The sequence below is a fragment of the Nerophis lumbriciformis genome, linkage group LG05, assembly GCF_033978685.3.
Source record: "Nerophis lumbriciformis linkage group LG05, RoL_Nlum_v2.1, whole genome shotgun sequence".
Taxonomy (NCBI): Eukaryota; Metazoa; Chordata; class Actinopteri; order Syngnathiformes; family Syngnathidae; genus Nerophis; species Nerophis lumbriciformis.
In genome coordinates, this window is record NC_084552.2 from 44,212,026 (window position 1) to 44,224,759 (window position 12,734).

Consider the following 12,734-nt stretch of genomic DNA (forward strand, 5'->3'; position numbering starts at 1 on the left):
CTACCGGTACCAAAATATTGGTATCGTTACAACACTAGTAGGTAGTAAAACAATTTAACAATGACTTTGACACAAGCTCTCTATTTAATATTAATGCTTTTTCCTGGACTTGTTTTCCACAATTGTAGTGGGGTACCTGACCAGGTGCTCCACCAACCTTTAACTCTACCGAACGCAATAACAATCACCTGGTCCTTTGAAACTACATAATTTACACAAAAGGTTATTGATGTCCACATGTGGGTCAGTGCTAAATTATTCTAACCAGCTTCATTTATGGTGTATTTCTGTGTTAAATAGATGTTTTACTCCTTCTGAAATTACTCATTTTGACATTGCGAAGCCAAGTAATGTTTTCATCGGGTTACCTTGCAATATGAAACGGACAATCTTTGTATTGCTCTTACTACTGCTATCAGGCAATGTGCAACCAAACCCTGGCCCATTATTCATTCAAATATTAGAAGTCTACTGCCAAAATTAGACTTAGTCCAAATCTGGATTCTAACAACCAATGCAGACATCTTTATCTTATCAGAAGCCTGGCTAAGTAAAGCAGTCTCTGACAAGGACATTGCTATAAATGGATATATCTTCCGATGCGATCATCCTCAAAAAGGTGAAAGAGTGGCCATGTATATAAAAAACAAATTTAATGTTACCTTATTATCATCACTGTCAATCACTAAACAATTTGAACTCCTTGCCCTGCAGCTTGAATTCTCGCATGGCCAACCCCTCGCAATTGTAGGGTGTTATAGACCTCTACTGAAGCCCTTGCCTCTCTTGCATCCTTTATGAGTGGGTTAAATGCTAGTGAACTTCTCTTGGTTAGTGATTTACATTTTGACTGGTTGACTTCCTCTTCTGATAACCTTAAAGCTGCTCACTAAATTTAACTCAATCACTTCCCCCAAAAACTAACAAAAAGGTTATCTTTACTTGATCTAGTTCTAACCAGCGCTCCCCATAAGTAGACTGATACTGGGGTATTTGTCAATGACTTGAGTGATCATTGTACAATTGCAGCTCTAAGAAACTACAAGCTACCAAAATTAAAACCCACTATTACATGCAAAAAAGATATTAAAAGTGTTTACCTCCCAGCTTTTATATACGACTTAGCTGTCTTTCAGTGGAACAGAGTTGCTTTCATTGATGATGTTGAGATAGCCTTGAAATACTTTTATAATGAATTTCAACGTATAGTCAATAAACGAAAATTACGAAAATTTTGAGTTAAAGGTCGAAATAATCCCTGGTTTTCCTCTGAAATTGGAAACCTTCTCAAAGAGGGAGACATTGCTTGGGCCAGGGCTCGAAAAACAAAGACAGAAGTTGACTGGCTCAGCTTTCGAGAGCCAAGTCTGATTTTTACCTGCATGAATGCAAAAGACATAAATGACCCCAAAAAGTTTTGGCAAACCATAAAAGCTTCTTTGAATCATGTGACAACAAATTACTTTCCAAGTCCTTTAATTACTCAATCTGGTACTTTGTCTGATAAGACAGCTATATCAAATTGTTTTAATGAGTTTCTTGTTTCTGCCGGGTCCTTGTGTGAGTCGTTGAATCCTCAATTTTCAAATGTTGGTATAACTAATGTTAATATACCAAATACACCACAGGCTGTAAATAGACGCAGCACCTGCACTTTTGAGTTCACACCTGTATCTGTAAAGTAAACAGTGCACTAAAGAGCCAGGACACAACTAAAGCAGCAGGACCTGACCAAATTGAACCCTTTTTCTTAAAATTGACTGCTGATTTTGACGCCGACCCTCTCTCGCATATTTTTAACCTAAGTCTAACAAGTAAAAGCATTCCAAATATCTGGAAATCGGCCTTTGTTCTTCCCCTGCTAAAAGGGGGTGAACCCACAAATATAAATAATTACAGACCAATTTTCTAAATTATGCATTTTAGCAAAATTGTTTGAGAAGATCAGTAACCAGCTAAAGGATTTTTTAGAATCAAACAATATTTTTTTTCTGTTTCAATCTGGTTTTAGAAAACAGCATAGCACTATTACAGCTGTACTTAAGGTCCTAAATGATTTAATCGAGGCTGTAGACGGCAAGAAATATTGTGTCGCCCTATTTATTGATTTGTCTAAAGCATTTGACACAGTAGACCACAGTCTGTTAATTCAAGCCCTTCATCACATTGGATTATCTAAAAAATGCAGCTGCTTGGTTCACAGACTATCTTTCCAGCAGAACACAACTTGTACAGGTGGCTGCCATGACTTCTTCATTACTGGACATTACCAAAGGAGTTCCGTAAGGATCAGTGCTGGGGCCCATTTTATTTTCTATCTGCATAAGTAATCTTTGCAATAATTTGTCAAATGCAATTTACCAGCAGACGACACCATTATTCATTACTGTTCAACCTCAATCACTCAGGCTTTTGAGGTTTTACAAGCTGCTTTTGATGTCATGCAGGCTCGCTTATATGATCTTAAATTGGTTTTAAATACAGATAAAAGCAAGCTAATGGTTTTCTCTCATTCATGGGTGCTACTGGAAAATATTCCAAATATTGTAACATCAAATGGAAACCCTATAGAGCAGGTCTTAAATTATAAGTACTTGGGTTTTACTCTTGATCAGGAGCTTTTATTTAAAGCCCATATTAACAACCTGGTCTCTAAGCTTAGGGTAAAGCTTTTTTTTTTTTTCAGAAATAAAAACTGCTTCCCTCTTAAAGTCAGAAAGAAATTGACTATCTTGCCCGTAATTGATTAGGGAGACGTGCTTTTTTTAGTGCTTTATTTAAATGCCTCCAGTCCTTGGACACTGTTTTTCACTCAGCACTAAGATTTGTTACTGGCTGTCGTAGTCTCGCCCACCACTGTCAACCGTATATGAAAGCAGACTTATCTTCATTGAGTGCACGCAGATACCACACATTGGTTGACTATCATTTATAAGGCTCTTTTAGGTTTAATGCCTCCATACTTGTGTACCTTGTTACAAAGAAAAAACAGCTCTTATGCATTACGTTCTAACAATTTGTATGTTTTAACTGTTCCCCATGTATGGATTGAATTTGGCAAAAGAGCTTTTGGCATTGCTGCCCCTCTGGCAGGGAATGCATTGCAGACGAAACTGAAACTCTCTGAACTACTTCCATTTGGAGCCTTCCGTTCTATCCTGAGGGACAGACAGCGAGAGACGTTTGCACAGTGCATGTATTTTTAAAAGGTGTAAATCTTTATTGTTTTACAATTCTCTTTTATGCATTTTAAAATGTACAGTATGTCTTAATGTATTACTTTTATGAAACTGCTCTGTGACGTGCTGTTGACCTCTTGGCCAGGTCACCCTTATGAAAGAGATCTTGATCTCAATGGGTTTCTTATCTGGTTAAATGAAGGTTGTATACACAAGTTAACAAACATGGCTGCCAATGTGCCTTCAACACTCACTCATTGAATAAGCGTTGTTGAAATAGAAATATGATTAATTGTCATGCAGTAGCCAGATCCAATCTTCTATTAATAAAATCAATTATCTATTTTACTGGATGTTTACTGATCTTGCACTTCAGCTGACCTTGGGCGGCCTCACACGAACGCTCGGAAGGAAATACATGGTCCATGCGACTCGATCGGAAGTCACTACTAAGAATAACGACCATTTAAGTCATGTGAGACAAGGTTGGCCTGTTTTTTTTAATTTTTAACAAGACTTGCTTAAAGAACTTAGTCACAGGATAGCTGAAATGACATGGTTTTCCCACTGGACCGGAGGACTCTTAATCCTTTTCACTCCTACTGGAGCATCGGACTGCCAAAAGGTTTCTCCAACAGGTTTGGTTTTGAGATACTTGCTTGATTTGTTCCCTGATATTTTATGGGACAGTTCTCTTCCATGATTTCTTGGGTCATCATCTTTTCTTATTCTCTTGATAGTTCCACTCTTGGCCCTGCTGCATAGTGTTTGTCCTTGGATTCCTTAGAGTGTGCCTGATCCACCGTCATTTCCTCTGCCTGATGAGGACTTCGACTTCCACTTTTTGTGGAATTTTCGTTCAAAATCATTATGAGCGACAAGAACAAACATGTATTTTTTTTTAGGATTCAAACGATGATTAAAAAAAAACGCTTGCAAAATGCGGATAATGGGAATCACAGTTGTAGCTTTCAAAGCCTCTAAAACAACGTAAAAACCCTCCATCAACATTTTATAAACACACTACAAGTCTATATACTGTATAATGTAACAACAGACACGTTCTTAACAATATGTAACAGTATGTTCAATATTTACCATATTTTATGTATTACCAGAATTTATTTCCTCAGCGCATTTATTTCTGTTCACATAGCAGTGCCATTTCAGACTTCCGGCAACAAATGTGTGTTCCTACTTTTTGGAAACGCGAGTGTGTTGTAATCATGGCAGACTTGGTAACAGACAAGGTAGAGTACTATTTTTGGACAAATGAGGATTCACAACCTTATCTTTTTGAAGCTGAATATACGGAGGATATACTGCTGCTTACAGAAGCGAGCACCAACAAAAGGTGAAACGTTGGAACAGAAGGAAGCCGAGAGAGTGAGGTCGGCATGACTTGCGGGTATAAGCGTGGAACTTGGATATAATATTGATCATGATACACACAGTACACAATGCGTGTTATTATTACTACATACACTGCCAAGCTAGCTGTGGACAAACCAAACATGAAATGTAGGCTCATACTTTACAGACTGAGATACTGTAATATGATTGTTCTTGTTTTTCTGTCAGTGCAGATTGGTGTCCAATTGCCCTGTGTTGTGCATTACAAACTCAAAAGCAATTCAGCTGTTGATGTAAAAGCTAGCTTATCTCTTGCCGTAGCTAGCTTACAACTAATGCCTTAGCATGCTGTCCCAAGATGATGTCTTAATACGCTACAAAAAAATAAAAGAGTTCCTCAGTGTTCACTGTTACAATAACGATGTCGCTACAGTTACAGGTTATTATACAGTTTACAGAACTTACCGTATTTTTCTGACTATAAGTCGAGGTTTTTTTCATAGTTTGGCCGTGGGTGCGACGTATACTCCGGAGCGACTTATGTGTGAAATTATTAACATATTACCGTAAAATATCAAATAATATTATTTATCTAATTCGCGTGAGCGACGAAGAAAATGTCTGCAATCGTCACACACACGTCAGCAATCGTCGCACACACGTCAACCAATAAGAATTCGGCGGGGGCGGGTCATGGCAGAAGTGCATTGTGGGTTTTGGAATGCTAACTGCTATATGCTATACGCTACTGCCGGAGCTATTAAAATAGATCACAGCAACATTGGCGGTAACTTATAAAAACTGAGAAGGATTGAACTAAAATGGCACCGAAAAGGAAATCATATACTGCAGATTACAAGCTGGACGTAGTGAAATATGCAGCAGAAAACGGCGATCAAGCAGCAGAAAGAATGGACGCTAGCGGCGCGTTCCAGGAGCGACACCGAGGAGGAAGATTTCATCGGATTTAGCGATCGGGAGTGACAGATTGTTTGGTAAACGTATAGCATGCTCTATATGTTATAGTTATTTGAATGACTCTTACCATAATATGTTACGTTAACATACCAGGCACGTTCACAGTTGGTTATTTATGTGTCATATAACGTACACTTATTCAGCCTGTTGTTCACTATTCTTTATTTATTTTAAATTGCCTTTCTAATGTCTATTCTTGGTGTTGGGTTTTATCAAATAAATTTGCCCCAAAAATGCGACTTATATTCCAGTGCGACGTATATATGTTTTTTTTCTTCTTTATTGTGCATTTTCAGCCGGTGCGACGTATACTCCGGAGCGACTTATAGTCCGAAAAATACGGTAAATGCGTAAATTAAGTATTGTTGGCGGTTTTTGGATGCATTTTTAAAGGGATTTAGCGACAGAATGGATTGCTCCCATTAGCTGCACCAAGCAGCCACCAGGAACAAGCCGATTTTTACAAATTAGAATGCAAAAAAAACATAAACCTTTTGTCTTCTTGTTTCTCATTAGGATTGTAAACGATAGGCAACATTCCAAACAAGTGCAGTTCCCCTTTAAGGTGCAACACATCAGGTAAAAGTCAAAAGTGGGGAAGCAGTACCTAAAGTGATTACTGACAGGAAGCAGTTTTGGAAGTACAGTAGGAGTTGATTTATGTCCCTTAAGGTGACTTTTCTCTCAGCGTAGGTCCAGACTACAGTAGGAGTCAATGTATGCACCTCAAAGGGAACGGAGGCAGTACCTTGGGGGATAACACCTTGCTGACAAGGTAGGAAACCCTCAAATTGAGTGAATTATGGAATGAGTCCATTTCTGTATTTTAAGGTACAACACATCGGAAGCAGTACCTAAAGTGACAACTGACGAAGAGCAGGTGTGAAGTACAGTTGGAGCTGATTTATGTACAGTACCTTCAAGTGATTTTTCTTGTAGAGTACAGTAGGTTCACTGCACAGTAGGATTCAATGTATACATCTCAAGGGGAACAGAGGCATTACCTTGGAGGGTACCCAGATTCTGCACTCCTAAAGTGACATATGTCCAAGAGAAGCCCTTTCCTTTTAAAGTGACTATAAACAGAGTAGGTTTTAAATGCAGTAGGAGATGGTTTTTATGTCAAAAGGTGCAAAAGATTTGGTAAAAGTCAAAGGTACACAAGTAGTACAAAGGTTCATTTTTATGGCCTAAGGTGCAACACCCACTGATAAAATTGTATACCCCCCTAAAGTGACTGACAGTGGGTCTTAAGTATAGTAGTTGTCTGTTTGCGTGTCTCAAATAAACAAACAGTAGACGTCTACGTCTGAAGAGACTGTATCTTGGAGCATAACACTTGAATTCCGACTAAAAGGCGTCCATTTCTGTTCCTTAAAGTCTAGACTAGAGGGTACAGGGGTGGTACTTTGGAGGAGACCACCCAATTAACAACATGTTGTAGCCCTAAAGTAACTTCTGTCTGGGGGTAGGTCTAAAGTACAGTAGGAGTCTGTTCACTTGCCTTAAAGTGTAACAAGCCTCTGGTATCAATCAACCTTGGAGGGTACCACTCCAGTCTCTTAGCGCTTGATTCTAAAAAAAAATAGCCTCTATTTCCATTAACAGCTAGTCCCGACAGAATGTCACACCAACGGATAAACATTTCCGCCATGGTAATAACGTGATTATTTCTACACATGTAAGCATGGAGGTCATATCAGCTCTCGTCATCACATTCAGTGTATTGCACTAATAAAGAGAGCCTTGATGAGTCACAGAGCAGGAAATTAATGTTGAGAGAAAGGGAGGGAGTACATACTGAAGGGCACGCATTCATACTGGACTTCCAGATATTTGTACGTTCCGGGACAGGGGTCGGGAAACACGTCCGGGCCGGCAACAACGGCACACTGGGTCCGGTTATTACATCTGAAACAAAGAGAAAGGGGGGTGTTGATTTACAGGAAATGAGTAAAAATTGTAACAATAAAGATGTTTTTGTCATTTGAGTTTATAATCAAAGCTGTCCTCCAACCCCAATGTTTTTCAACCTTTTTTGAGCCAAGGCGCATTTTTTTCATTGAAAAAATCCGGAGGAACACCACCAGCAGAAATCATTAAAAAACGAAACTCAGTTGACAATAAAAAGTCGTTGTCGCAATTGTTGGATATGACTTTAAACCCTAAACAACCATGCATCAATATAGCTCGTTTCAAAGTAGGTGTACTGTCACGACCTGTCACATCACGCCGTGACTTATTTTGAGTTTTTTTGCTGTTTTCCTGTGTGTAGTGTTTTAGTTCTTGTCTTGTGCTCCTATTTTGGTGGCTTTTTCTTTTTTTTTGGTATTTTCCTGTAGCAGTTTCATGTCTTCCTTTGAGCGCTATTACCCGCATCTACTTTGTTTTAGCAATCATATGAATATGTCAGTTGTTTTTATCTTTCTTTGTGGGGACATTGTTGATTGTGATGTCATGTACATTGTGGACGCCGTCTTTGCTCCACAGTAAGTCTTTGCTGTTGTCCAGCATTATGAATTTGTTTACTTTGTAGCCAGTTCAGTTTTAGTTTTGTTCTGCATAGCCTTCCATAAGCTTCAATGCCTTTTCTTACGGGCACTCACCTTTTGTTTATTTTTGGTTTAAGCATTAGACACTTTTACCTGCACGCTGCCTCCCGCTGTTTCCGACATCTACTAAGCAATTAGCTACCGGCTGCCACTTACTGATATGGAAGAGTATTACACGTTTACACTGCCGAGCTCTAGACAGCACCGACACTCAAAAACAACACATTATTTGCAGAATATAATTACTGTTTTGCAAAAAATATTTTTAACCCAAATAGGTGAAATTAGATAATCTCCCACGGCACACCAGACTGTATCTCACGGCACACTAGTGTGCCACGGCACAGTGGTTGAAAAACACTGCTCTAACCTAAAAGGACAGACTACCAAACAAATGAAAATATGGCATTTCATGATTCTTTTTTGTTCAAATTATTTTCTCTTTTTGCCATTTGAGGCAAAATTGGAAAGGTTTTCACCCAACACAATTAAGAAAAGTATGATCAAGTCACGTTACATCAAACACAAAAAACACTTTACTTCGTTTGTTTTAAGGATATATATCTTATTTGCCTTTTCAGTCAATATGAGAGTGTTGAGTTGAGTATTATCTTTAAAATGGTACAATCCTGTCATGCTATGTCACATGGACAGACAACCAGACAAAAAAACATTTTGGCCGGGACTTTTTGGTGGACGGGGTTGGGTTCTCCTTTTGTATATGTAGGTCAAAGTGGAAAAGTTGCCCCCACCCTAAAATCGAGAAGGGTATGCTACCGTCATGTATGCATGTCTTGCACAGAAAATCAAAAAGAAAACAGAAATATAACATTTGATGATTTTTTTTTTGTATTTAATATTTTTTATAGTTTTGTTTGAAACTATATGAAAGATCTGCCCCCCAATAGTGATACACTATTCATGCCTGTCAGGTAAACCGTACAAAAAAGCACAACATTTTAATACTTTTATTATATTAGATTTCTTCTTTTCATTTAAGAATTCCCTTGACTTTAACGGACTTGCAGTATATTTTGTTTTGTTACCAGTGAATGCACAAAAGAGAAATATGATGATAACCATAAAAGCGTTTGTATCAATGCTCTGAATCTATACCATTAGTATCTTTGCCGAACAGTAAATAGTATTTATCCTGGGAAGGTCAAGGCGGAGGGGGGGGGGTCTGACACAATGATTCATACAGCGCAATTAAATGATCCTCTACACCTTAATTAACATTGATTGGCTGCTCACTAATCAATTCAAGTCATGAGAGGGGGAAAAGTTGTAATGAAATATAGTCAGCTTCCTTTATGGCTTGATGAACCATAGCTAGACCCCCCTCCCCTAAAGACAAACTACCCACACTCAGCAGCCAGTAAATGCCACTCAAGTAAATAAGAGCTCATTGTGACTGAGAAACAATTATCTCTTCACAAGACCCTTTATTCTATAGGGAGGAGGGGGGTGGGGTTGGGCAGTGGAGGATGTGGTGGGGGGAGGGGGGGGGGGGGTCTTGTTAAAATAGAAAATTACCCCCTTGGAAAACGAACATGAAGAAACTCCAAAGTGAATTGAGCTGGATCACAGCAGGGTTGTTAATAGCAATCCAAAGACACCTGGCATGGCATGGCATGGCATAGCATAGCATAGCATTGCATAAGTGTTGGGTTTGGTTAAACGTAGCAATCCCAAGACACCTAGCGGCTGTGTAGACTTTAACGTGGAGAAGGCATAGTGCCATAGCATAACATGGCATGGCATAGCATAATAAAGCGTAGCATGGCATCGTATATCATAGTAGAAACTTTGCTTTTCAAATAATGAGCCAAAACTCTGAGAATATAAAATGTTAATCTAAAAATGTATCAAATCATATTGTAACATTTATAACCCGACAGTTTTTATGAATACTAACTGACCAATTCCTTAGACCAGTGTTTTTCAACCTTTTTTGAGCCAAGGCGCATTTTTTTCACTGAAAAAATGCGAAGGCACACCACCAGCAGAAATCATTAAAAAACGAAACTCAGTTGACAATAAAAAGTTGTTGTCGCAATTGTTGGATATGACTTTAAACCATAACCAACCATGCATCAATATAGCTCTTGTCTCAAAGTAGGTGTACTGTCACCACCTGTCACATCACGCCGTGACTTATTTGGAGTTTTTTGCTGTTTTCCTGTGTGTTGTGTCTTTTTCTCTTTTTTTGGTATTTTCTTGAAGCAGTTTCATGTCTTCCTTTGAGCAATATTTCCTGCATCTACTTTGTTTTAGCAATCAAGAATATTTCAGTTGATTTTATCTTTCTTTGTGGGGAACATTGTTGATTGTCATGTCATGTACACATTAAGTCTTTGCTGTCGTCCAGCATTATGTTTTTGTTTACTTTGTAGCCAGTTCAGTTTTAGTTTTCTTCTGCATCGCCTTCCCCAAGCTTCAATGCCTTTTCTTTGGGGTACTCACCTTTTGTTTATTTTTGGTTTAAGCATTAGACACCTTTTTACCTGCTCCCTGCCTCCCGCTGTTTCCGACATCTACAAAGCAATTAGCTACCGGCTGCCACCTACTGATATGGAAGAGTATTACACAGTTACTCTGCCAAGCTCTAGACAGCACCGACACTCAACAACAACATATTATTTGCAGACTATAATTACTGGTTTGCAAAAAATATTTTTAACCCAAATTGGTGAAATTAGATAATCTCCCACGGCACACCAGACTGTATCTCACGGCACACTAGTGTGCCGCGGCACAGTGGTTGAAAAACACTGCCTTAGACCAATTGGAAAAATCCCATGGAATGTGCGTTTTTAATATTTTTTATTTAGCTTTTCTCAAATGTTGCGTTATTAGGTATGTCAAATTATTCAAACGTTTAATCAGATTAAACACAGTTTGCAAAATAATTAGTCATGATTAATCCACATTTGCAACTATTGTTTGTCTAAAATACGCACAATGTCACTGTATTGTATCAACACAAAGATAAATGACAATTCTATACATTTGACATACTGTAAGTTTGCTACAGCTTCAAATGAAATGAAAATTCAAATCAAGGTAAATATTATATAAGTCTTACTTTCAGACAAGCCTCCTTTTTTTTGTCTTTTCAGTGTTCTGTTGTGGACAGTCGACAGCAGTGTTGCGTTGCACTGGTGGCGCAGGTGTGTGAAATTAGTAATCAGCACTATTTGTAAGTCACAGTCAGGTAAATGACTCACGTTCGATCATTGTGACTAGGGATGTCCGATCATGGCTTTTTGCCGATATCCGATATTGTCCAACTCTTTAATTACCGATACCGATATCAACCGATATATACAGTCGTGGAATTAACACATTATTATGCCTAATTTGGACAACCAGGTATGGCGAAGATAAGGTACCGTATTTTCCGCACTATTAGCCGCACCTAAAAACCACAAATTTTCTCAAAAGCTGACAGTGCGCCTTTTAACCCGGTGCGCTTTATATATGGATAAATATTAAGATTCATTTTCATAAAGTTTCGATCTCGCAACTTCGGTAAACAGCCGCCATCTTTTTTCCCGGTAGAACAGGAAGCGCTTCTTCTTCTACGCAAGCAACCGCCAAGGTAAGCACCCGCCCCCATAGAACAGGAAGCGCTTCTTCTTCTACTGTAAGCAACCACCCGCCCGCGTAGAAGAAGAAAAAGCGCGCGGATATCACCTTACGTTTCATTTCCTTTGTGTGTTTACATCTGTAAAGACCACAAAATGGCTCCTACTAAGCGTCAGGGATCCGGTTCATGAAAAGACGCAATCTCTCCATCCACACACGGATTACTATTTCACAGCAACTGATATTCCTATGAAACGCACCGTGGATACAACGGGAGCACGTACGGTGAATATTCGCACCACAGGGAATGAGAAGTCATCCTTCACTGTGGTTCTAGCTTGCCATGCTAATGAAACTTCCACCCATGGTGATATTCAAAAGGAAGACCTTGCCAAAAGAGACCTTTCCAGCCGGCGTCATCATAAAAAGCTAACTCGAAGGGATGGATGAAGAAAAGATGAGCGAGTGGTTAAGGTAAGTTTAAGTTTACGCGAAGAGGCCGGGTGGCTTTTTTCACGCAGCTCTGTCCATGTTGATATACGTATGTTTGTGATTGCACATTTGCGTACATTTTGGGAGTGAACAGAGTTGTTAGAACGCTGGTTTTTAATATATTATTAAAGTTTGACTGACCTATCTGACTGTTTTTTTGACATTCCTTTAGCGCAGTTAGATGCGGCTTACAACACCGGGCGGCTTATAGGTGGACAAAGTTTTGAAATATGCCGTTCATTGAAGGCGCGGCTTTTAACCCAGGGCGCCTTATGGTGCGGAAAATACGGTACTTTAAAAAAAAAAAAAAAAAAAAAAATAAGATAAATAAATTTAAAACATTTTCTTGAATAAAAAAGAAAGTAAAACAATATAAAAACAGTTACATTGAAACTAGTAATTAATGAAAATGAGTAAAATTAACTGCTAAATGTTAGTACTATTAGTAGACCAGCAGCACGCACAACCATGTGTGCTTACGGACTGTATCCCTGCAGACTGTATTGATATATATTGATATATAATGTAGGAACCAGAATATTAATAACAGAAAGAAACAACCCTTTTGTGTGAATGAGTGCAAATGGGG

General features: G+C 38.7%; 1 protein-coding gene across 1 annotated transcript in view; it reads right to left on the reverse strand.

Moving 5' to 3' along the window:
• Positions 1-12,734, reverse strand: part of LOC133605878 (adhesion G protein-coupled receptor L3-like) — a 381,662-nt gene that overhangs the window by 172,042 nt on the left and 196,886 nt on the right. Inside the window, exon 5 of the mRNA XM_061959234.1 lies at positions 7,312-7,421. Coding sequence (XP_061815218.1) covers positions 7,312-7,421 — 110 coding nt within the window. The remainder of the gene's footprint in view (positions 1-7,311; positions 7,422-12,734) is intronic.